The 27,320-nt window shown below is 44.5% G+C and overlaps 1 protein-coding gene across 1 annotated transcript in view; it reads right to left on the bottom strand.

Moving 5' to 3' along the window:
* Nucleotides 1-27,320, bottom strand: part of cubn (cubilin (intrinsic factor-cobalamin receptor)) — a 457,745-nt gene that overhangs the window by 139,483 nt on the left and 290,942 nt on the right. The window contains exons 46-47 of the mRNA XM_070880231.1: nucleotides 2,841-2,990; nucleotides 392-513 (exon numbers count right to left, since the gene is read on the bottom strand). Of these exons, the coding sequence (XP_070736332.1) occupies nucleotides 392-513; nucleotides 2,841-2,990 (272 nt within the window). The remainder of the gene's footprint in view (nucleotides 1-391; nucleotides 514-2,840; nucleotides 2,991-27,320) is intronic.

Below are 27,320 nucleotides of genomic sequence, written 5' to 3' on the forward strand. Positions count from 1 at the left end.
CTTGTAAAATTGATTTTTAGAGGTTACAGCCACTTCTGGAGGAGGTTGGAACAACAAGCATTGCTGTTACAGTACAGTATTCCCAATTGATTTAAATGTACTAAGGGCATGACACAAATATATAGAAAACAGATGGCTCTGAAATATTGAAGCAGACAGTACGCTAGTGTCAGTTATGTAGAAGTGTGATTTAAATGCAGCCTTATCATTCATTTCATTTCCATTGAGCATCATCACCTCTGAAAGTTTGCCTGACCTACCCGTGCAGAATTGTCTGTAATGCAATAATATTTTCCACTGAAACATGCTGTACAAACTAATGATATTTTTCTGGTCAACTGTATGAAGAATAACATTTTAATATTTGGTGTATTTTCAAAAATGGACTCACAGTTATTGTGTGTCCTTCTGGGGCCTCCAGCAACCATGCACAGTGTGTCAAAGGATTATATTGTGATGGGTAGTTGGGGCTTGAAATGAATCCATTTTCTCCAGTCTGAATGCCACCACATTCTAAAAAAAATGAAAGAAATATAATTAAAAACTATATACATCAAAGGGGCACCAGCTTGATGACAATGTTTTAGGTTATTAGGACATTCAATGCTATATTGCTTTATCACGTATGGCTACTGAAGTCAAATCAAGCATGACATTTAAGAGGGAAGTTAGATAAATAATTAAAGAAGAAAATACAAAAGGATTTGGGAAAGAGCAGGAAAATGGGATTACGCTAGAAAGCTCTGGTGGGTGAGCTAGCACTGAACAGGTATGAAGGGCCAAATGGCCTCATTCTGTAAAATTTCTATGATTCTATAAATCTTTTGTAAGTCATGTCAAAAGACATCATCAGGTTACTCATACAAAATGTCATTGTGACGAAAATGACATATGACTCTCTCTCCCCAAACAAAAATATATTTGAACCACCTTTCTGTGCAGCCACTTCCACAGAGAGCAATTGAAACATGTGAAATGTTTTTTGAGGATAAAATATCAGCTTCCTCATGGCACAGTAATCCATTCTCTATTTTATCAACCCTGTGAGAATGTTTCTGCGGCTGGAACTGTAAAAAGCTTGAAGAGAGCAGCCTATAATTCTGTTAAATTATTTCACAAATTAAGCAGAGCAAACACAGCTGGAACCCAATAAAATTAGTTTAACTGTTTTGCAAAGAAACATTGATGCTTAACTCAGGTTACCTATTAAGTCCTGCTGAGCAATGCCAACTTTGGTCACTTTTGGGCCTTCCATATCATCAATTCAAACAAAACCTTTACAGAACAAGCACACTTTCAAAAATATATATTTTACAGGCAGAAGTAATTTGACAACATCGAAATTCTGCTGGTAGCTCCAGATAAACTTTAGCAGTGGGGTGGCTGTATTTAGTGCTCTCAGTAATAAAAAAAATTCTGACTAAAAAGATTATTCTTGTATGACAATTTAAATATTATGAAATGGAAAGGAATGAGATAATGTATATATTGGAATTCTATACTTTAGTCAAGAATACATTTCTGTAAGGGATTTCTGTGCTCACAGTGGATGTGGGGGTGGGGGGCAGGGGGCACAAAGCTCAAAGGGGCTCCAACTCAAAAAATTGACGCTGCTATGTTGTAGCCCCAAATCTGACCCATAATCCCTTCAAAGGCCACTCCCCTCTGGGAGTGCTGGATCGGTGAATTTACCTTTCACACAATTGGAATAATCCTATAATACACCACTGTGGTAGCATTTAGTTTATTGTACATACACCAGTTATTTTTAATACAGAACGCTATACACAATTTAATCTTATCTCTGTCACAAACAATACTGTCTGATTTCTAAGCTACACATAACATAGTCATTACAATTTCTGACAGGTTATATTTGGTAAAAAAAAACATTTATTGAAAATTAATGAAATGCTCTCTTAAATAAAACACTTGCTGGGCTAGAAATTCGGTAAACGGTATATAACGCCAAAATTACCGTTTTCGCTTCGCTACCGTTTTCAGGCCCGATATTTGGCCTTTAATTTGTGAAATGGTACAAATCTGCGTTGCACGAGGACCGCGAATTTCGGCAACTTTAGTCCGGGCCCGATAGCGCTGCGAGAAAGGCCTTGGGAGGGGGAAAAAATAGCTAAAAACAAAAAGAAATTCACAAAACATTCACAAAACCCTTACCTACTAAATCGCTGAAAAAGAATTAAAAAATAAAAACTTTAACTTACCTTTTTTGCAGGTCTTCATACTTACCGCTGCTGACAGGGCTGCCTCGCAGGTTTTTCCCTGTTGGTATTCTGGGCGCAGAATACAGGTGCAGAGAGAGCCAAATATCGACTGCAAATGCTATTTCAGGTGTTGCACGTCGACGCTCCTTTCCCTGACGGTACGTGGAAAGCCCCACCGTAAAAAGGTACCCCGAAGATCCTGCCAACCGGGTTGTCGCCGCGGAGGGTCAAATTGCGGCAAAAACCCGGTCGCAAAGTCGGCGAATTTCTAGCCCGAAGCTTTATGTAGTAAGGGAAAATTTATTAAAGAATTTAAACTTGAAAATTAAGTTGTGCAGCATCATTGTACTTACATCTTTCATATCAAACTTGTCTACCTATTATTTTAACAGAGATGTCAATCATTTATTTTGAAAGACTTATATACCTCATTAAAATAGTGGAGAAAATCATTTGATACAAATGAAGAAAGAAAGAACGAATGAAAGAATGAAAGAAAGAAAGAAGTGTTTTACAGCCAATGAAGTATAATTCAGTGTAATTTTCAGGCTTTAATTTCCTTTTTTAAGGAATAAAAATGCCATTAATGGGCAGCTGGTCTGAAGTAAAAATACTGACCTGTAAAGCTGTATTTGGCAAAGAAACCAATATCTTCCACTAATGGATCAGATAGGAAGTGAACCCAGATTTGGGGGAAGGGTATGACCAGTGGAATAGTGGTAGCAGATTGTCCACACAGCCTGGTAATTACATCACCATTAGGATCTCCTGACGGATGAAAGAAGAGAAAGAAAAAATGAGCTTCTGTCAAAATTCCCCATCCCTTTACATTTTATACACACAGATAATATATTATATATGTACGTAATTTGAGAATACTTTATATAATTCTATGGAGGACAAGATACGTGATGTTGAAATCTGTGTAACTGTTTTACTTTATATTAATATCTGTTGTATTTTAAATTAGGCGTGGGGACAAGGTTCTAATGGACACTGACGTTAAATGAAATTACATAATTGTGTAATGCTTTTTAGAACAACAGCTCCTCACGCACATATGCCAATTTATTTTTATAAGAGAAAATAAATTATATAAATTATAGAGAAACTGCAGATGGTATTGGTGTGCTCACCAATCTGTTCACTGTTGGGTGAAATTATACATCAACGTAGGATCATGTGAACACATTAAAATATTCCCATGACATTCCTCTGTCCACTATCTCAACAAGGGTATGACCTTGTTTATTTAAAATGATTTAATGCTTTTGTTAAAACAGTAGATGGGGGAATTTCATATCAATCTGCACAGTGTAACTTCAACTCATCTCCATGTGGAGCAATATAGTATTAATATTGGTCAGTATTTTTTTCACTCAAATTAAAATTAGATCAAAGGGGAAGCAAAGTCTATGGGGTCAAATTGGATAAGGTGCCAAAACGGGCGCGGGGATCACGATGAGCGAGTAACCTGCGCTCATTGAGTACGATGCAGGCAGCATGTCAAATTTGAGCTGCCTGCTGTTTTAACTGATTGCTGCATGCAGCCAGTGCACCCTGTGCTGTTCATTGGCTGCAAACACCAGCAGGGGGCCTGATATCGTGAGTGCCTGGAACTACTGAAAGCCAGCCCGCACCTCTTAAAGGGGAGGTGCATTGTGGTAGTTGGAGGTGGTGAGGGTATTTTCAAAAGTGTGCTGTGGAAGATTCAACAATGGCTGACCATGGTAGAGAGCGGTTTTCAGACACTACACTGGAGGTTCTGGTGGAAAAGATGGAGTGGAGGAGAGATGTTCTGTATCATCAGGGGGGTAAGGAGGCCCTCCAGACACATGCTCAGAAGGCAGTGAGAAGAGATAACAGCGGAGGTCAATGCCAGGAGTACAGCTGCAAGAACCTGGATGCATTGCAGGAAGAAGTTTAATGATCTCACACGAGTTGTCAAGGTCAGAGAGTTTATCTTTAAATACCATATCTTACCAATTGGACCACTGGCTTCATCGACTGCTCAATTCACTACACCCCCATCCACCAACAATCGCTATCAATCAACCCTACCATTCATATGCTTTACCTGACCTTCACACCTATATCTCACAGCTTGCACACACTGGCAGCTATTCAACCATGGTAGCCACATCACCCAAACATATTGCACGACACTCACTGATGCACTTCACTCTTTCTTGCAGGGGAAGGTGGTGCATAACAGCAGGCAGCAGGAATTAACAGGAGGAGGAAAGCACGTCTGCATGTTTTAATGCCAATGGAGGAGACAGTGCTGGCTATCATGGGAAGGGATATCGCTGAGGCATTGGCCACCAGCCGAGCTGATGTGATCAATGATGAGGGTATCTGTAAATCTAATCCTCCTTCTCTCATCCCACTTCTCCCTCACCCCTTAATCTCTTCTGACTGAGAAGCTGCAGAATGTGCCAGCACGCATTTCTTATTTTCTCCTCTCCCCTCACCACCACTCAACCCTTATCACTTTTCATTTCAGATACTCAAGAACGGGAAGCTTCCTAAAGAGTGGAGGAAGAGCAAAAAGACAGTGAAGATGAAGACGCACCATCACTCAATTTCACAGAGTCGTAGCCACCAGCTCAGATACTGACACTGTGTGTATTTTAGAGGATAGGATAGAGGAGGGACAGGCACATAGTGAGACAAGTGTGCAGGAGCCAAGATGGGGAAATGGATAGTGCAGGTGCCAGCTCGCCAGAGGGCAAGGCCGAACACGAGTTCTGCTGTCAGCCAGCCAGCCCAGACTGGTGCAGCCCAGGTCAAGATGGTGTAGTCTGAAGCCAGCCCTTTTAGGCCCAGAACAGCTTAAGGTCATCCTCCAAGGCCATCTGCAGTCTTCTAAACTGAGATCAGTAGCCTTCCACGAGCAATGCTGTAACCACTGGGGAAGCACCTCATAGAAGCACTATGGCAGGCAAAGGCACATGGATGAAACACTAAGGCAATGCACAAGGATGATTCATTTTTTTTGTATGCATCATGTCATGATTTAATTTATAAATTTGGATTGGAATGTGTATTTTGTGTTGGCTTTTATTTTTGCATTTTGGGAAAGAGGACGATGTGATGGTTAGTGATAGAGGAAAGTTAAGGAGCATGGGACTGTTGGTGAATGGGGAGCTGTGTTTGAGCTTACTGGTATCGCTCATGAATTATTTGATCACATAGAGCCCGGGCAGAAATGGGCTGTGTATATTGCAGCCCCCCCTACCCCTCCCTGTTACTCCACTTCCTCCTCCTCCATTTCTCGCCTGATGAGCGCTGCTCGCTCATAATAGCAAAGTTGTGCAGCATGCAACATACCACCACACACCTTGAGACCCGCTCAATTGAGTACTGCAGGGCTGCTCTAGAGCAGACCGGGCAGCAGAAGTGTTGTTCGAGGATGCCGATGGTGTGCTCTATAATATTCCTTGTGGCAGCATGGCACTCGTTGTCTGCCTGCTTGTGCACGTGCGTGTGGATTCTAGACCAGAGTCCTGAGCCACGTCATGAGTGATAACCATCGACATCCAGTAGCCACCTTTTGATTTTCCGTGGTGGTTCAAATGCAGCTGGTACAAAGGACTTCCGCAGAATGAATGAATCATGACTGCTGCCAGGATAATGGGTATTCACATGCATGATATGCTGTCTGTGGTAACACACCAGCTCTACATTGAAGGAGTGGATTCCCTTTCAGTTCAGGAAAATGGCAAAGTTACATGAGGCGCACGCAAAGCAATATTCATGCAGTCAAAGGCACCCTGCACCATGGGGAAGCCTGCAATCCGAGTAAACCCTCATATGCTCGCACCGCCTCCTTGTCCCTGGCAAGAGGGAATGAGATGAAGCTCTCTCTCTTAGTATAGAGACCCTCAGTGACCTCCCTTATGCAGCTGTGCACTGCAATCTGTGAGATGTTGCATACAGCAAACACAGAAATTCAGGTACAGCAAGCAATTAAGAAGGCAAATAGCATGTTGGCCTTTATTGCAAGGAGGTTGGAGTATAAAAGTGAAGAAGTCTTACCTCAATTGTTGCTGAGACCACTGTGCACAGTTTTTGTCTCATAAGAACATAAGAAATAGGAGCAGGAGTAGGTCATTTGACCCCTCGAGCCTGCTCCACCATTTAATAAGATCATGGCTGATCTGATCATGGACTCAGTTCCACTTCCCTACCCATTCCCCATAACCCTTTATTCCCTTATCATTCAAAAATCTGTCTATCTCCGCCTTAAATATATTCAATGACCCAGCCTCCACAGCTCTCTGGGGCAGATAATTCCACAGATTTACAACTTTCAGAGAAGAAATTCCTCCTCATCTCAGTTTTAAAAAGGCGGCCCCTTATTCTGAGACTATGCCCCTAGTTTTAGTTTCCCCTACGAGTGAAAATATCCTCTCTGCATCCAACTTGTCGAGCCCTCTCATTATCTGATATGTTTCGGTAAGATCACCTCTCATTCTTCTGAACTCCAATGAGTATAGGCCCAACCTACTCAACCTATCTTCACAAGTCAACCCCCTCATCTCCAGAATCAACCTAGTGAGCCTTCTCTGAACAGCCTTCAATGCAAGTATATCCTTCCTTAAATACGGAGACCAAAGCTGCAGTACTACAGGTGTGGCCTCATCAATACCCTGTACAGTTGTAGCAGGACTTCTCTGCTTTTATACTCTATCCCCCTTGCAATAAAGGTCAACATTCCATTTGCCTTCCTGATTACTTGCTGTACCTGCATTCTAACTTTATGTGTTTCATGCACAAGGACCCCAGGTCCCTCTGTACTGAATCACATTGCAATTTTTCTCCATTTAAAATATAATTTGCTTTTCTTTTTTTTCTGCCAAAGTGGATAACCTCACATTTTCCTACATTATACTTCATCTGTCAAATTTTTGTCCACTCACTTAGCCTGTCTATATCCCTTTGCAGATTTGTTGTGTCCTCCTCACAATTTCCTTTCCTCCCATCTTTGTAGCATCAGCAAACTTGGTTACATTACACTCTGTCCCTTCATCCATGTCATTAATATAGATTGTAAATAGTTGAGGCCCCAGCACTGATCCCTGCGACACGCTACGAGTTACTGTTTGTCAACCGGAAAATGACCCATTTATCCCAACTCTCAGTTTTCTGTTAGTTAGCCAATCTTCAAGGCTAGTGGGAGGCCAGACAATTGGGAAACTTTTAAAAGCCAGCAAAGGATGACTAAAAAAATGATATAGAGAGGGAAGATAGATGATGAAAGTAAACTAGCACGAAATATAAAAACAGATCGTAAGAGTTTCTACAAGTACATAAAAAGAAAAAGAGTGGCTAAAGTAAATGTTGGTCCCCTGGAGGATGAGACTGGGGAACTAATAATGGAGAACAGGGAAATGGCAGAGACATTGAACAATTTTATATCGGTCTTCACAGTAGAAGACACTAAAAACATCCCATTAGTGGATAATCAATGGGCTATAGGGAGAGAGGAACTTAATACAATAAACTATCACTAATGAAGTAGTACTAGGTAAAATAATGGAAGTAAAGGTGGAAAAGACCCCTAAACCTGATGGCTTACATCCTAGGTTATTAAAAAAAAGTGGCTGCAGAGATAGTGGATGCATTGGTTGCAATCTACCAAAATTCCATGGATTCGGGGATGGTCCCAGCGGATTGGAAAACCGCAAATGTAATGCCCCTATTTCAAAAAGGAGGCAGACAAAAAGCAAGAAACTATAGACCAATTAATCTATCATCTGTTGTTGGGAAAATGCCGGAGTCCATTATTAAGGAAGCAGTAGCGGGACATTTGGAAAAACATAATTCAATCAAGCAGAGTCAGCATGGTCTTATGAAAGGGAAATCATGTTTGACAAATTTGCTGGAGTTCTTTGAGGATGTAATGAATAGGGTGGATAAGGGGGAACCAGTGGATGTGGTGTATTTAGTTTTCCAGAAGGCATTCGATAAGGTGCCACATAAAACGTTATTGCACAAGATAAAAGGGGGTAATATATTAGCATGGATTGAGAACATAAGAACATAAGAAATAGGAGCAGGAGCAGGCCACCTGGCCCCTCGAGCCTGCTCCACCATTTAATAAGATCATGGTTGATCTGATCATGGGCTCAGCTGCACTTCCCTGCCCATTCCCTATATCCCTTTATTCCCTTATTGCTCAAAAATGTGTCGATCTCCGCCTTAAATATATTCAATGACACAGCCTCCACAGCTCTATAGACTCCACATTATCTCATTAATATCTCCTTATCTGAGAAAGGTCAAGCACGCCTTAGAGTAGGGGTGGGCAAATATTTGGGCTGGAGGGCCATTTAACAAGTTTTGGTGAGCTGTCAAGGGCCGCCCACCAATGTTCCACCAATCGCGCTGATCTGCACAGGGCGATCCCCAGTTTCTGACCGCTGGAAGAGATATTGCGTATGTGCGGCTGCATAGAAGCTAACTGCGCTGCAAATTTAAAGGGACCACACGCAAAAAAAAATGAGACGGAACATTGCATTAACATAAACATTGCATAAACATAAATTCAGATAGTAGTCAGATGCTATCTTACATAGACAACATGAATTTGATACTGCTTAGAAATGAATCAAAGATAAAAGTTGAAAATGTTGCAGTATTTTCTGTTCTCTGTAAATCAGTGCTATGAAATAGAACAGTACCCTCTTTAGAGCCTGTGTCAGCATCAATTTCACACATCAGTCATCCTTATGTCCCTCTGCAAAGAGTTCTGATGTCATCCCAATTGGTGCCAGATGAGAATTCCCTGCCGTCGTACTCTGGATACCGGGAGAGGAAAGATGAAGTGCCGGTCACTAGAGGCAGAAAGCCTCACCACATTTAAAAGTTACTTGGATGTGCACTTAAAGTGTCGTAATCTACAGGGCTATGGATCAAGAGCTAGAAAGTGGGATTAGGCTGGATAGCTCTTGGTTGGCCGGCGCGGACACGATGGGCCAAAATGGCCTCGTTCCGTGCTGTAAATTTCTATGATTCTATGATTCTTTGGTAAATGATTTATGGAGATGAGGATTCACAACTCTCAAAAAATATATATTCCAGTGAGAAGGAAAGACTTTAAGAGAAGGGAGAACCATCCGTGGCTAACTAAGAGAATAAAGGATGGTTTCAAATTGAAAACAATGGCATACAATGTTGTCAAGATTAGTGGAAGACCAGAGGATTGGGAAATGTTTAAAAACCAGCAAAGGACAACGAAAAAAAAATAAAGAGAGTGAAGATGGATTATGAGAGTAAACTAGCAAGAAATATAAAAGCAGATATTAAGAGCTTCTACAGGTATATAAAAAGGAAGAGAGTAGCTAAAGTAAACATTGGCCCCTTAGAGGATGAGACTGGGGAATTAATATTGGGGAACAGGGAAATGGCAGAGGCTTTGAACAAATATTTTGTCATCACGGTAGAAGACACTAAAAACATCCCAATAATAGATAATCAAGGGGCTACAGGGAGAGGGAACTTAAAACTACCAGTAGAGAAAAAGTACTCGGTAAAACAATGGAACTAAAGGTGGACAATCCCCATGACTGGGTGGCCTGCATCCTAGGGTCTTAAAAGAAGTGGCTGCAGACAAAGTGGATGTAGTGGTTGCAATCTACCAAAATTTCATGGGATCTGGAGAGGTCCAAGCAGATTGGAAAACTGCAAATGTAATGCCCCTATTTTAAAAAAGCAGGAAACTATAGACCAGTTAGCCTAACATCTGTCGTTGGGAAAATGCTGGAGTCCATTATTAAGAAAGCAGTAGCAGGACATTTAGAAAATCATAATGCAGTCAAGCAAAGTCAGCATGGTTTTATGAAGGGGAAATCACATTTGAAAAAATTTGCTGGAGTTCTTTGAGGATGTACAAGTGGGGTGGATAAGGGGGAACCAGTGGATGTAATGTATTTGAATTTCCAGAAGGCATTCGATAAGGTGCCACATAAAAGATTACTGCACAAAATAAGAGTTCATGGAGTTCTTGGGAGAAACATATTAGCATAGATAGAGGATTGGCTAACTAACAGAAAACAGAGATTCGGGATAAATGGGTCATTTTCGGTTGGCAAATGGTAACAAATGGGATGCCACAGTGCTGGGGCCTCAACTATTTACAATCTATATTAATGAGCCTGAAATTCCAATATCCTGGGTCCGTACGAAGTTTCTACGGACCCTGGAATGCATGGGAAAAGCCGGTTTTCAGCACGCAATGCGCATGCGCTGAAAACCGGCTTTTCCGATCTGTCAAGTTTCTGGCTTGACAGATCTCGCGCATATCGAGAGCGAGGACACTTGCAGGGCAAGATTTGCGATATTTGCGCATATCGTGCCCAGCAAATGTCCTCAAAAATCTTGTGCCTGAAAAAGCAGGCGTATAAAACATACATAAACATTAAAATTAAATTAAATTAACACATATTAAAACATATTTTATTTTTAAAAACCCTCCCCACTATGGTAAGTTTATTTCAAGGCATAATTAAAAAAACTTTTTAAAAAGTTGGGAAAATATATTTTTTTACAAGAACTTTAATTTAAATTTTCTATTTTTTTATTTTTCTATTTTCGTAATACTACTAAAAGTAGTTTTCTATTTTTTATTAGTGTTTTGTGTGTTTGGAAGGGGGGGTTCTCATTCATAATAATGGGAACTCCAACTTACAGAGTTCCCATTATTATGAATGAGAAAATACTGTACCTTGATTGGCTGCCCAGAGCCATGTGACTCCAGTTCCAGCATACGGACATCCCAACGTGCACACGCTCCGATGCGCAGTGAGTGAAGGCCTCAGAATCGGAAGTTCGAGCGAGCGCAGCACCTTCAGGTAAGTGCGCATTTATTTTTCCTTTTTTCAGTAGTTTGCCCAAGGAAGACCTCGATCAGAATTTCTGGGCCATTGACTTGGATGAAGGGACTGAGTGTAATGTAGCCAAGTTTTCTGATGATACAAAGATGGGTGGGAAAGCAAGTTGTGAGGAGGACACAAAAGATCTGCAAAGGGATATAGACAGGCTAAGTGAATGGGCAAAAATTTGGCAGATAGAGTATAATGTGGGAAAGTGTGAGGTTATCCACTTTGGCAGGAAAAATAAAAAAGCAAATTATTATTTAAATGGAGAGAGGTTACAAAATGCTACAGAACAGAGGGACCTGGGGGTCCTTGTGCATGAAACACAAAAAGTTAGTATGCAGGTACAGCAAGTGATCAGAAAGGCAAATGGAATGTTGTCCTTTATTGCAAGGGGGATAGAATATAAAAGCAGAGAAGTCCTGCTACAACTGTATAAGGTATTGGGGAGACCACACCTAAAATACTGCATACAGTTTTGGTCTCCTTATTTAAAGAGGCATATACTTGCTTTGGAGGCAGTTCAAAGAAGGTTCACAAGGTTAATTCCGGGGATGAGGGGGTTGAGTTATGAAGAAAGGTTGAGCAGGTTGGGCCGATACTCTCTAACCAAGGCAAACATTGGGACCCAGAATTATTGAACGTATCCTTTTAAGATCGGGCTGAGGAGAATTGTTTTTGCGAATTATTCATTTGAATGAATATTACTGTGTTTTTTCCTTGGCTGCAGTTCGGGTCTGTCTCTGGCCCATGAGAAGTGAAAGTGGATAGACGAATGTGCAGCTCGAGCTCCGGCTCATGTTCTATTTCTTTCCCATTCAGTGGGCCGGATAAAATGACTTGGTGGGCGGGATATGACCCGTGGGCCATATTTTGCCCACCACTGCCTTAGAGGCAGTGTAACGAAGGTTCACTAGGTTGATCCCTGGGATGAATAAATTGGGCCTATACTCTAGATTCTGAGGGGGATTGACAATGTAGACGTTGAGAGGATGTTTGCCTTAGTTAGAGAGTCTAGAACTAAGGGGCACAGTCTCAAGGTAAGGGGTCGACCATTTAAAACTGAGATGAGGAGGAATTTCTTCACTCAGATGGTTTGAATCTTTTGAATCCTCTATCCGAAAGATATGCTGTGAATGCTGAGTCATTGAATATATTCAAGGCTGAGATAGATTTTTTGGACTTTAGGAGAATCAAGGGATATGGGGATCGGGTGGGAAAGTGGAGTAGAGGTTGAAAATCAGCCATGATCTTATTGTATGGCGGAGTAAGCTCGAAGGGCTGTAGGGCCTATTCCTGTTTCTAATTCTTATGTTTTTATCTCCAGCAGCAACCTGTGGAGCCAGGAGCATAAAAGTTCAGAGCTACAGTCACCTTGACAACCGCAGGCAATGCGACCCTTGACCTGCTCTGAGGTTGCAGTTGTGACTGAAGCAATTGGCAGATTTCATTACGACTTCTTTAGTGAAGCACAGATGTCTCAAGCATTGGCCATTGTTCAAGTTCAGGTAAGAGAATTGCTCCTGAAATACCTTCCAGCTGAGAGTCCTTCTCCCCCTCCTCACTCTTTTAGCAGTTTGTCTTTCTCTGTGGGACCGCTCTTCATTCAAGCAGTCATGCTCAATTCTAAGAGGAAGGCCAACTAGGCGACCCATGTCTGCAAGCAACTGAAGTACTTCAGCACCAGCCAGACCACTCCCTGTAGACTATTGAAACTTTCAACAGGTATGGAAAAGTTCTGAAAACACATAGAATTGCACCAAAACCTAAAAGAAATAATCCAACAACTACTTGCTATCCAACAAATAGTTCATGATCTTTATAATTAGCGCTAGTGGGGGTCGTTCATGCCAGTTAACCCTGTAGGCTGCAGTGTGGAGCTCAAAAATGGCAATGTTGGCGTCAATCACTGTGCACATGGATTGAGGTCATGATCTGACTGCTCTACATGCTGCCAGCAGTCGTTAGGTGCGCACACCAAACCTGTTTTACCAAGATGGCCTCTGGTGCACCTCAAGTCGGAAGTGTGCGCACGCATCGCAGACACCATTTTTTATCTTTAGAAGGCCTCGTTGTGCCCAAAACATGGGCACTACAGAGCCCAATTTAGCCACCTATCTATGTCAGTTATGTAAGCATTATACTAGCCAACAGTATGAAGCTGGGGTCGAATAGCTCCAGACTACTCTAGGGCCAGTGGTAAAGTGCCACTCTCCAAAATCAATGCGGCCCTTACACTAGCAGAGCAGCTGAGGGGTAGGAGGACAGAACATAAAAAAGGGAGGTCTGCACGAGGCAAAAAATTCAATAATATTTTCTGGCAGGAAATATATACATAGGGCGAGAAATTAGGAAAATAGCGCTATGACCGGTTATTGTGCGGTACTCGATGAGTTTGATGTTTTTTCACCGCCGGAATATCACTATGGCTGGAGGCCGCAAGATTCGCCAGTGACCGGCTGCAATGGTAAAATCCGGCCTTGCATGATGGTATTTGTGCACCGGAGCTGAATTGAGCCATCTGAAAAAAAATGGACCTTCTAAGCATTCGCAATTTTTGTTTGGACGATTTTTTTCTTCCGATTTTTTTTTTCTCGTGATTCTGATTGCGCTCGTGCATGCGCAGTACACCTAGCTCTCAATCTACCATTTTACAGAGAAAGGAGAAGATGCAGCAGGGTGATCATAGCAGGCAGAGGGCCAGGAAATTTAGTTCCGATGCGAATGAGGCTGTGATAACAGCAATTGAGAGTAGATGGGGAGAGTTTAATAGGGGGGGTCGAAGTAATCACCCCCCGCCCCCCCCCCCGTTGTAAGGAGATTTTGTATCTGTATTGCTGAGAAGGTCTTCTCAGTAGATAACCTTCACAGGGACCACCAGCAGTGCAGGAAAAGGTGGAATGACCATTGCAGGGTCGTGAGAGTAAGTAATATTTTTATTCATGCACTCCTTGATTACTTAAATTGTAAATCTGACACATGTTGCTGTAGGTAGACTTAGTGTTGCACCTTGTTTGCATCTTGAAGATAAAGGTACGCGGAGTCAGAGGAAATGTATTAGCATGCATCGAGAATTGGTTGGCAAACAGAAAGCAGAGAGTTGGGATAAATGGGTCCTTTTCGAGTTGGAAATCAGTGGTTGGTGGTGTGCCACAGGGATCGGTGCTGGGACCACAACTGTTTATAATATACATAGATGACCTGGAAGAGGGGACAAAGTGTAGTGTAACAAAATTTGCAGATGACACAAAGATTAGTGGGAAAGCGGGTTGTGTAGAGGACACAGAGAGGCTGCAAAGAGATTTAGATAGGTTAAGCGAATGGGCTAAGGTTTGGCAGATGGAATACACTGTCGGAAAATGTGAGGTCATCCACCTTGGAAAAAAAACAGTAAAAGGGAATATTATTTGAATGGGGAGAAATTACAACATGCTGCGGTGCAGAGGGACCTGGGGGTCCTTGTGCATGAATCCCAAAAAGTTAGTTTGCAGGTAATCAGGAAGGCGAATGGAATGTTGACCTTCATTGCGAGAGGGATGGAGTACAAAAGAAGGGAGGTCCTTCTGCAACTGTACAGGGTATTGGTGAGGCCGCACCTGGAGTACTGCGTGCAGTTTTGGTCACCTTACTTAAGGAAGGATATACTAGCTTTGGATGGAGTACAGAGACGATTCACTAGGCTGATTCCGGAGATGAGTGGGTTACCTTATGATGACAGATTGAGTAGACTGGGTCTTTACTCGTTGGAGTTCAGAAGGATGAGGGGTGATCTTATAGAAACATTTAAAATAATGAAAGGGATAGACAAGATAGAGGCAGAGAGGTTGTTTCCACTGGTCGGGGAGACTAGAACTAGGGGGCACAGCCTCAAAATACGGGGGAGCCAATTTAAAACCAAGTTGAGAAGGAATTTCTTCTCCCAGAGGGTTGTGAATCTGTGGAATTCTCTGCCCAAGGAAGCCGTTGAGGCTAGCTCATTGAATGTATTCAAATCACAGATAGATAGATTTTTAACCAATAAAGGAATTAAGGGTTATGGGGAGTGGGTGGGTAAGTGGAGCTGAGTCCACGGCCAGATCAGCCATGATCTTTTTGAATGGCGGAGCAGGCTCGAGGGGCTAGATGGCCTACTCCTGTTCCTAATTCTTATGTTCTTATGTTCTTATGAATGATCATTACACATTATTAAGATTGCTTTTTGACATCTTAAAAGATGTTTCTGTACGTTTTTCTCGTGAACCATGTGCAACTACCAGGGCAATTAAACAGAGGACTGTATTCAATGCGCACAGTATGGTATAAGTGCTTTGATGGCTATCTGTGTGTGTCACAAGAGCAGAAAGGGCCCTCTGGTAACCATTCCTATTGTCACCTTTGTAGGAAAAGTCCCACAATCGCCGCAAGCAGCGATGGACAGGCAGTGGTCCGCTCAATATGCATCCCTTAACAGACCTGGAGGAGCGAGTGGCTGGCTTAATTGGTGCTTCCGGGAGGTCAACTGCCCATGTGAGTGCTAAGCCCATGGTCAAAACTGAGGGTAAGTCTTGCAAAATCCCCAGGCTGGGTTGGGGCCATGTGATGCAGTGTCTGTGGACTCGGGTTTGGGTAATGTGATCATCATCATCATAGGCAGTCCCTCAAAATCGAGGAAGACTTGACGACGACTCGCCGACATATAATGCAGTAGTGGTGGTCCTTCAAATAAGCCTGCACTATGTGACCTTACTCATGTCACCCTGCCTCCTCCCCTGCTGTTAACCACTCGTCTGCTGTTTTCTATTTTGCAGATGAGGATTCTGAGGCCCGACATCGTGCTATGCAAGCCTCCACCTCAGCCCATCGTGTGTGGGTCGAGGAGGAAGATGATGGCCGTGCTGAGGGCCCTCAACGGGAGGAACAAACTCATGAAGCTGTTGCGGGTGGAGGGGATGGAGGGGGTGGAGGGGGCAATGCAGTCAGCACATCTTTTAGCTGCGGCCACAAGTTCCTCAGAGGAAGCCACATTCACAGGCTTTGTCCCATCCAAGTCATGTGCAGAAATGCACCCCAGAGTTAAACCCCGTAGGCCGTCTCTTCAGAGGTTGAGTCGGCAAAGCCGGTCTGCTGAAAGACAGGCAGATGCACACCTGGATATGGTGGGACTGTCAAGGATGAGCGTCGAACTCGGTCGAGAGATCCTCCAGGCCCTGGGTGGTATTTCCGGCAACATCACCATCATCATCATAGGCATTCCCTCGTAATCGAGCAAGACTTGCTTCCACTCCTGAAGTGAGTTCCTTGTTGGCTGAACAGTCCAATACGAGAGCCACAGACTCTGTCACAGGTGGGACAGATAATCATTGAGGGAAGGGGTGGGTCGGATTGGTTCGCCGCACTCTCTTTCCGCTGCCTGCACTTGATTTCTGCACGCTCTCGGCGTTGAGACTCGAGGTGCTCAGCGCCCTCCCGGATGCATTTTCTCCACTTAGGGTGGTCTTTGGCCAGGGACTCCTATTGTCAGTGGGGATGTCGCACTGTATCAGGGAGGCTTTGAGGGTGTCCTTGTAACATTTCCGCTGCCCACCTTTGGCTCGTTTGCCGTGAAGGAGCTCCGCGTAGAGCACTTGCTTTGGGAGTCTCGTGGCTGGCATGTGAACTATGTGGCCTGCCCAGTGGAGCTGATCGAGTGTGGTCAGTGCTTCAATGCTAGGAATGTTAGCCTGAATGAGGACGCTGATGTTGGTGCGCCTGACCTCCCAGTGGATTTTAGGATCTTGCGGAGACATCGTTGGTAATATTTCTCCAGCAACTTTGAGATTTCCGGCAACATCATGGCACCATCTGCGACATAATCTGCGGACATGTCGCAGATTGCAGCTACGATCCGGGAGAACACCATGGCTGTCAATGCCCTGTGGCAATTGATGGGCTCGACTTTTGGCACTGCAGACCCCAGTGTCATACCACCCAGACCGACAGCACCTGTGAGTGGGGATGCCGAACAAGAGCCTTCCAACTCAGAAGCTGGGCCTTCCAAACCCTGAGCTTCTCCAGGTGATCCAATGGCATCTCCATTGTCACTGCCCCAACAACAGCAGCGTCCTGCACGCCTTGCTGCACACCATCTTAGTCGCAACACGGGTATGGGAAGGGGCAAGGTGGGGGGATTAAGATCAGGGGGGAAAGGTGGCCGCAGTTAAAAGACGTTTGGTGCAGGGGTTGTTGTTGCTTTGTGCTGTTTTGCTGTAGTTTTCCTGTTTTTGTTATTTTATAAAAGTTTTCAAAGTTTTACAAATTGTGTTCAAGTGAAACGTTTATTTAAGTTTCACAATTAAAGTTTACAAAGTTTCAACAATGTACAAATGTTTCATAAATTTACAAATATTTTATAAATTCTTTATTCACGTTAAGCATTCTTGTGCAGTGTCTCATTTGTAGAATAAGAGGGGGAATATAGAAATATAGAAATTAGGTGCAGGAGCCTGCAGCACCATTCAATAAGATCATGGCTGATCATTCATCTCAGTACCCCTTTCCTGCTTTCTCTCCATACCCCTTGATCTCTTTAGCCGAAATGGCCATAACTAACTCCCTCTTGAATATATCCATGAACTGACCTCAACAACTCTCTGTTGTAGGGGATTCCACAGGTTAACAACTCTCTGAGTGAAGAAGTTTCTCCTCATCTCAGTCCTAAATGGCTTACCCCTTATGCTTAGACTATGTCCCCGGGTTCTGGATTTCCCCAACATCGGGAACATTCTTCCTGCATCTAACCTGTCCAGTCCCGTCAGAATTTTATATGTTTCGATGAGATCCCCTCTCATCCTTCTAAACTCCAGTGAATACAGGCCCAGTCGATCCAGTCTCTCCTCATATGTCAGTCCTTGCCATCCCGGGAATCAGTCTGGTGAACCTTCGCTACACTTCCTCAGAGTAGGAGACCAAAACTGAACACAATATTCCAGGTGAGGCCTCACTAAGGCCCTGTACAACTGCAGTAAGACCTCCCTGCTCCTATACCCAAATTCCCTCGCTATGAAGGCCGACATACAATTTGCCTTCTTCACCGCCTGCTGTACTTGCATGCCAACTTTCAATGACTGATGTACCATGACACCCAGGTCTCGTTGCACCTCCCCTTTTCCTAATCTGCCGCCATTCAGATAATATTCTGCCCACGTGTTTTTGCCACCAAAGTGGATAACCTCACATTTATCGACATTATACTGCATCTGCCACTCGTTTGCCCACTCACCTAATCTGTCCAAATCACCCTGCAGCCTTTTAGCATTTTCCTCACAGCTCACACCGCCACCCAGCTAAGTGTCATCTGCAAACTTGGAGATATTACACTCAATTCCCTCATCCAAATCATCAATATATATTGTAAATAGCTGGGGTCCCAACACTGAGCCATGTGGCACCCCACTAGTCACTGCCTGCCATTCTGAAAAGTGCCCGTTTTATCCCAACTCTCTGCTTCCTGTCTGCCAACCAGTTCTCTATCCACGTCAATACATTACCCCCAATACCATGTGCTTTAATTTTGCACACCAATCTCTTGTGTGGGACCTTGTCAAAAGCCTTTTGAAAGTCCAAATACACCACATCCACTGGTACTCCCTTATCCACTCTACTAGTTACATCCTCACAAAATTCTAGAAGATTTGTCAAGCAGGTTTTCCCTTTCATAAATCCATGCTGACTTGGACTGATCCAGTCACTGCTTTCCAAATGTGCTGCTATATCATCTTTAATAATTGGTTCCAATATTTTCCCCACTACTGATGTCAGGCTAACCAGTCTATAATTACCAGACTTCTCTCTCCCTCCCTTCTTAAAAAATGGTGTTACATTAGCTACCCTCCAGTCCATAGGAACCGATCCAGAGTTGATAGACTGTTGGAAAATGATCACCAATGCATCCACTATTTCTAGGGCTACTTCCTTAAGTATTCTGGGATGCAGACTATCAGGCCCCGGGGATTTATCAGCCTTTAATCCCATCAATTTCCCTAACACAATTTCCCGCCGAATAAGGATTTCCTTCACTTCCTCCTTCTCACAAGACCCTCGGTCCCTTAGTATTTCCGGAAGGTTATTTGTGTCTTCCTTCGTGAAGACAGAACAAACGTATTTGTTTAACTGGTCCGCCATTTCTTTGTTCCCCATTATAAATTCACCTGAATCTGACTTCAAGGGACTTACGTTTGTCTTCACTAATCTTTTTCTCTTCACATATCTATAGAAGCCTTTACAGTCACTTTTTATGTACCCAGCAAGCTTCCTCTCATACTCTATTTCCCCCCTCCTACTTAAACCCTTTGTCCTCCTCTGCTGTGTTATAAAATTCTCCTAGTACTCAGGTTTTCTGCTTTTTCTGGCCAATTTATATGCCTCTTCCTTGGATTTAACACTATCCTTAATTTCCCTTGTTAGCCACGGTTGAGCCACATTCCCCGTTTTATTTTTACTCCAGACAGGGATGTACAATTGTTGAAGTTCATCCATGTGATCTTTAAATGTTTGCCATTGCCTATCCACCGTCAAGCCTTTAAGTATCACTCGTCAGTCTATTCTAGCCAATTCATGTCTCATACTATCGAAGTTACCTTTCCTTAGGTTCAGGACCCTAGTCTCTGAATTAACCGTGACACTCTCCATCTTAATAAAGAATTCTATCATATTCTGGTCACTCTTCCCCAAGGGGCCTCGCACAACAAGATTGCTAATTAGTCCTTTCTCATTACACATCACCCAGTCTAGGATGGCCAGCCCTCTAGTTGGCTCCTCGACATATTGGTCTAGAAAACCATCCCTAATGCACTCCAGGAAATCCTCCTCCACCGCATTGCTACCAGTTTGGTTAGCCCAATCAATATGTAGATTAAAGTCGCCCATGATAACTGCTGTAACTTTATTGCACACATCCCTAATTTCTTGTTTGATGCTGTCCCCAACCTTACTACTACTGTTGGTGGACTGTACACAATTCCCACTTGCATTTTCTGCCCTTTGGTATTCCGTACCTCCACCCATACCGATTCCACATCCTCCAAGCTAATGTACTTCCTTACTATTGCATTAATTTCCTCTTTAACCAGCAACTCCACCCCACCTCCTTTTCCTTTCTGTCTATCCTTCCTAAATGTTTCATACCCCTGGATGTTGAGTTCCCAGTCTTGGTCACCCTGGACATGGTGGGATAGAGTGGGCAGGCAACAGTGAAATGTGCCTTTCACTGTTCAAGCAAAGCGTTGATTTATGAGCTGCTTACGTAAGACTTTTGCAGTGGCAAAAGCTCCATAAGGCCTCCCCTGTGGTGGTGATGGGGGTGGTGGCATGCGTTCATCGCCAGGCTCCTTGTCTTCCTCATCGTCCTCCTCCTCCTCCCCTCTCTCCTTAGGTTGTTCTGCAATCCCCAGTGGCAATTCCTGTCCCGTCATGATGGCTAAGTTGTGTAGCATGCAGCACACCACAATGAACGCAGCGAGCTGCTGAGAGGAATATTGCAGGCTGCCTCCAGAGTGGTCCAGGCATCGGAAGCCCTGCTTCAGCACTCCAATTGTCTTTTGGACGTTGTCGTATGTGGTTGTATGGCTATCATTATCGCAATGCTCGGCTTATGTCTGAGGGTTCTCGAGGGGGGTCATGAGCCAGGTGGCATGACCGTAACCTCTGGCCCCCAGCATTCAGGTCTGGCCTTGTGCCTGATGCTCAAACAGGTGTGAGACACTGCTCTCACGCAAGATGAAAGCATCATGGATGCTCGCTGGAAACTGGGCATGGACTGCCATGATGCACTGAGTATGGTCGCAGACGATCTGTACGTTCATGAAGTGGTATCCCTTACGGTTTCAGAAAACCTCTGCATTCTGTAAAGATGCTTGCACGGCGATGTGCGTACAGTCAAGGCGCACCCTGAACCCTGGGAAGCCAGCAAATCATCCAAAACCTACAGCCCTCTCATTTTCGGTCTCCCAGGTCATTGGGAATTTTATGAAGTCCATTCTGCATGCGTACACGTGTAATACTCACCTGGCGAATGCAGCAATGTGTAGTGAACTGCGAGACGGAGCATATGTCCCCTGCTGAAGCCTGAAAAGAGCCGGAGGCATAGAAGGCAAGTGCAGTCACCTTCACCTTGACGGGCAATGCAGTCCTGTTCCCACTGGTAGGCTGTAGGTCTGCTTTTATGAGCTGGCATATCTCTGTGACCACTTCTTTTCAGAAGCGCAGCCTTCAAATGCACTGTGCCTCAGACAACTGCAGGTATAATCGCTGTTCCCTGTAAACTGTAAAGGAGGGGTAAGGTTTCCTGCCCGTACATCTGCGAGCTCTTTGATTATGCTCAAAATGCTCTTGAATAAGCTTTCTTCCAGCTCGATGCTGCATAGAAAATGCAGCCAGCAATAATGGCAGAGACATTATAGTCCCCACTCTTTTAAATGTCTTCAAATGTTCTCAAATAGCCTTAAAAATGAACTATAAACTCACAAAAACCTCAATGTGTAAAACACAGCTTCCCCTCCAAATCCTTTTATGCATTGAACTTCTGCTCGGTTTTTCAAGATGGTGTCGTTAGCGCCGGATGCATCGTGGGTCCGAACAGGTAAGACTTGAGTTTTCCCGGTGGGTTTTTGGGCAGGCGGTAAAAATGGCGGTATTGGCGAATTTCCTGCCTGCGGCGATAACGGGGTGTTGCACGCCGATCGACTTCATAAAAACAGTGAAAAAAATGGGCAAGCGATATTTTTTACTGCCGGTGCAAAACCGCTGCCAAATTTTTCGCCCAGGCGCTAAATTTTGTGCGCCATGTTTACTGTCCAAAAAAAAATCACTTTTTCTGCCCCGCCACGGTGGTAAAACAACGGTAAATAGAAACATAGAAAACAGGTGCAGGAGTAGGCCATTCGGCCCTTCTAGCCTGTACCGCCGTTCAATGAGTTCATGGCTGAACATGCAACTTCAATACCCCATTCCTGCTTTCTCGCCATACCCCTTGATTCCCCTAGTAGTAAGGACTACATCTAATTCCTTTTTGAATATATTTAGTGAATTGGCCTCAACAACTTTCTGTGGTAGAGAATTCCACAGATTCACCACTCTCTGGGTGAAGACGTTTCTCCTCATCTCAGTCCTAAATGGCTTACCCCTTATCCTTAGACTGTGACCCTTGGTTCTGGACTTCCCCAACATTGGGAACATCCTTCCTGCATCTAACCTGTCTAAACCCGTCAGGGTGCAAACCTGCTGAATTTCTAGCCCATGGTGCTATATTTTTTCCGACAATTACGGTGAGAGTATTTTCAACAAAAAGTAACTTCCGCAGACCCTTTCCTTTAAGGACTACATATCATTAGTGCATATTTATCAGAATGTGTCAAGCCATCAGCAAACAATATTAAGACTGATTCCCCGATTGGGGTTAAAAAATGACCCACATTCCAGTGTTCATAGGTAGCCCTGCACTGGGCTCGTGGAACCCAACCTGGCAGATTCTTTGAGATTGGGACATTTACATCATTTGTATAATGTCGCTGAATGTTCTTCATGTGAATAAGCATGCTGATTCTCCAGGACTGCTGCATTGCTTTTGCTGGAGAATCGCTGCTGGTGGTGAAGAACTGCCCCCTTCACTGAAAAGAAACAGGACTGCCCAGAGTTTGCTGAAAAAATAACGGTGTGTGAACAATTTTCACTGCTCTGCCATTAACTTTGCGAAAATGGCATTTCGCACTTAACCTCCCCAAGAGTTTCATGAAGTTGCCACATTTGCACATTAATTGCCCATGAAACTCGCAACTGAAAGTTAAGACTTGTAATCAACAGCGTAAGTATCCTTTCAACAACATGATAATTATTAATGACTGCCAATCAATCCCTGTGAAAAAAAAATGTGTGGACTCTCATTCCTTCATGTTGTGAATTGTTGATAGGGATTTAAAAAATGTCACATTTTTTAAAAATTTTACTTTTTCTTTCTCTCTTTTGGTGCTCTCTGCCTTAATCCAGTCTTTCTTTCCCTCTCTTTATTTATCTTTCTGTACCTAATTCACCCTTCCTTAGTCCTTCCTCTGTTAATTTCTTAATCCATCTATAAGATGCACTACAACAGCAACTCGACACGACTTCTTCGGCAGCACCTTCCAAGCGCGCGACCTCTATCACCTAGAAGGACAAGGGCAGCAGGCGCATGGGAACACCACCACCTCCAAGTTTCCATCCAAGTTACACCATTCTCACTTGGAGATATATCGCCATTTCTTCATCATTGCTGGGTCAAAATCCTGGAACTCCCTCCCTAACAGCACTGTGAGAGCACCTTCAACACAAGGACTGCTGCGGTTCAAGAAAGCAGCTCACCACCATCTTCTCAAGGGAAATTAGGGATGGGCAATAAATGCTGGCCTTGCCAGTGACACCCATATCCCGGAACGAATTTAAAAAATCCTTTCCTCACGTTGCCTCTGATTCTTTTGTTAATCACCTTCAATCTGTGTCCTCTGAATCCTGACCCTTCTGGCACTTATTTACTCTATCAACACCATTCATGATTTTGAACATCTCTATCAAATCTCCTCTTGCCCTTCTCTGCTCCAAGGAGAACAACTCCAGCTTCTCCAATCTCTCCACATAACTGGTCCTTCAATTCTGGTACCATTCTAGTAAATATCTTCTGCACCCTCTCTAAGGCCTTAGCATCCTTCCAAAGTGTGGTGGCCAGAATTGGACACTCCAGCTGGGGCCTAACATAGAAAATAGGTGGAGTAGGGCATTCAGCCCTTTGAGCCTGCACCATCATTCAATATTGATACACTCATAATAAAGGATGAAACTGAGTACTGTGAACAATGAGCAAGTGTGACCTTGGTTCCTTTAATAAGACTCCAGACTGCAGATACTTCGTGGGTGGCCTGCTTATATACTGTGCTCCCAAGGGTTGCTGGATCCCTTGGGACTCCAACAGGTAGGCCCTCTGGTGGTCATGTCATACAGGGTGCAAGGGGTTAAATAAATAACATCACTCCCTCGTAAAGTCAATAGTACACTTATTTACAGGGTGAGACGATCTGGGGCTTTTCGCCTCCTTGTCGATCGTCTCGGTACAAATGCGGGTGTGGGTGAGTTGGTTAGTTCTTCACTGAGCTGCTGGTCAGCCGGCCTTGCCGGGCTGCTGGGGATGGTGAGTTCGACTTCGTGGTCAACCATGATGTCAGTTGCCACTTGTGTGTGTGTGTGTTGGAGGGTCAAAGTTGGTGGTGTCTTCTTCGGGTTGTTCGTAGCTGTTTGTAAACCGCAATTTGATTTGGTCCAAGTGTTTTCTGCACATTAGTCCATTGGCCAATTTGACCTGAAACATCCTACTCCCCTCTATGACCGTGCCAGCGAGTCATTTGGGACCATGTCCATAATTGAGTACAAACACAGGGTCATTGACCTCAATATCGCGTGACAAACTTGCGCGGTCATGGTACACACTTTGATGATGCAGCCTGTCCTCCACGTGATCATGGAGATCAGGGTGGACAAGAGAGAGCCTTGTTTTGAGCGTCCTTTTTATGAGCAGCTCTGCTGGGGGAACTCCGGTGAGTGAGTGGGGTCTGGTGCGGTAGCCGAGCAGCACTCGGGACAGTCGGGTCTGCAGGGAGCCTTCTGACACGCATTTTAAGCTTTGCTTGATGGTCTGAACTGCCCGTTCTGCCTGGCCGTTGGATGCAGGCTTGAACGGGGCAGATGTGACGTGCTTGAGCCCATTGCGGGTCATAAATTCCTTGAATTCAGCACTGGTAAAACACAGCCCATTTTCGCTGACTAGGACATGAGGCAGGGCCGTGCGTGGCAAACATGGCTCGAAGGCTTTCAATGGTGGCTGTGGACTTGCTTACAGACATTATTGCACATTCAATCCACTTTGAGTAAGCATCCACGACAACCAAGAACATTTTGCCTAGAAATAGGCCTGCATAGTCCACGTGGATCCTCGACCACAGTTTGGAGGGCTACAACCACAAACTCAGCTGAGAGCAAGTGTTGCACTGGCGCACGCATGATTCTAAATCTGAGTTGATGCCGGGTCACCACACATGGGATCTGGCTGTGGCTTTCATCATTACAATGCCTGGATGGGTGCTGTGCAGTTCACTGAACGTATCTCTGCCTTTCTTGGGCAAGACCACGCGATTGCAGGGACATTTCATCTTTGCGCCTGTGGAACGGCTTGATCGCCTCCTGCATCTCTGTTGGGACGCTGAACCAGCTCCCATGGAGGACACAGTTTTTTTTACCAAGGACAGTAAAGGATCCTGGCTGGTCCAGGTCCTGATCTGGCGAGCCGTAACGGGTGACTTTTCGTTTTCGAATGCATCCATTACCATGAGCAAGTCCGCAGGCTGTGCCATTTCCACCCCGGTGGTGGGCAATGGTAGCCGACTGAGAGCATCAGCGCAGTTCTCTGTGCCCAGTCTATGGTGGATTACATAGTTGTATGCCGACAGCTTGAGCACCCATCTTTGGATGCGGGCAGAGGCATTGGTGTTAATGCCTTTGCTCTCAGAGAACAGCAATATGAGCGGTTTGTGGTCAGTTTCAAGCTCAAACTTGAGGCCAAACAAGTACTGGTGCATTTTTTTTACCCCATAAACGCACGGCAACGCTTCTTTTTCAATCAAGCTGTAGGCCCTTTCGGCCTTGGACAAACTCCTGGACGCATAAGCGGCCGGTTGCAAAATCCCCGATTCATTAGCCTGTTGTAACACACACCCGACCCCGTATGACGATGCATCGCAAGCTAGCACTAATTGTTTACACGGGTTATACAGGACAAGCAGTTTGTTTGAACACAACAGATTTCTGGCTTTCTCAAAGGCAGCCTCTTGTGAATTCCCCCATAGCCAGTCGTTTCTCTTGCGCAGTAGCACATGTAGGGATTCTAGCAGGGTGCTTAACCCAGGTCGGAAATTACCAAAATAGTTAAGGAGTTCCAGGAACGACCGCAGCTCTGTCATGTTCTGTGGTCCCGGCATGTTCTTGATGGCCTCCGTTTTGGCGTCGGTGGGTCTGATGCCGTCTGCTGCGATTCTTCTTCCCAAGAACTCGACCTCCGGCTCCAGGAAAACACATTTTGAGCGTTTCAACCTGAGTCCCACGTGATCCAACCGACTAAAAACCTCTTCCAGATTCTTCAAATGCTCAATGGTGTCCCGAACTGTAACCAGTATGTTGTCCTGGAAAACCACAGTGCGAGGAACCAACTTTAGCAGGCTCTCCATGTTCCGTTGGAAGATTGCCGCAGCCGACCGAATCCCGAACGGGCATCTGTTATAGATGAACAGAGCTTTGTGCGTGTTGATGCAGGTGAGGCCTTTCAAAGGCTCCTCCAGCTCCTGTGTCATGTAGGCCGAGGCCAGGTCCAGCTTGGTGAACGTCTTCCCTCCAACCAGGGTCGCAAATAGGTCGTCTGCCGTGGGTAGCGAGTACTGGTCCTGTAGCGAAAAAGGGTTAATCGTTACTTTATAGGCCCCACAAATTCTGACCGTGCCGTCCTCTTTAAGTATCGGGACAATTGGACTGGCCCACTCATTGAATTCCCCCGGCGCGATGATGCCTTCTCGCTGCAGCCTGTCCAGCTCAATTTCCACTTTCTCACGCATCATATATGGTACCGCCCGTGCCTTGTGGTGGATGGGTCGCGTACCAGGAACCAAATGGATCTGCACTTTCTCCCCCGAGAAGTTTCCAATGCCTGGCTCGAACAACGATGGAAATCTGCTCAGGACCTGGGCACATGAGGCATCTTCGATGGATGAAAGCGCTCGGATGTCGTCCCAGTTCCAGTGGATTTTTCCCAGCCAGCTTCTGCCAAACAGTGTGGGGCCATCCCCTGGCACGATCCACAGTGGGAGTTTGTGTACTGCTCCATCATAGGAGACTTTGACTTCTGCACTGCCAATTACAGGGATTAGCTTGTATACATAAAGCACCATGTATTGAAAAACACCTGTGTTGTGCCATGTATAATGAAAGTCTATGCACTGTTTAGTAACTTGTAAAGAATGTAAATGTATCCCCATCCGGTCTGTGTACTGCATTCATCTGCATAGTGCTACATGTAACGTGATTTGTGATCGGTATTGAAATGTATCCTGCAATCTAATGTAAACCTGTTCTCATCTGCTCGATGTAATACCCTCATCTGCACAGTACTACATGTAACGTGATTTACGGATTGTAT

The sequence above is a fragment of the Pristiophorus japonicus genome, chromosome 5 (genome assembly GCF_044704955.1).
Source record: "Pristiophorus japonicus isolate sPriJap1 chromosome 5, sPriJap1.hap1, whole genome shotgun sequence".
Classification (NCBI taxonomy): Eukaryota; Metazoa; Chordata; class Chondrichthyes; family Pristiophoridae; genus Pristiophorus; species Pristiophorus japonicus.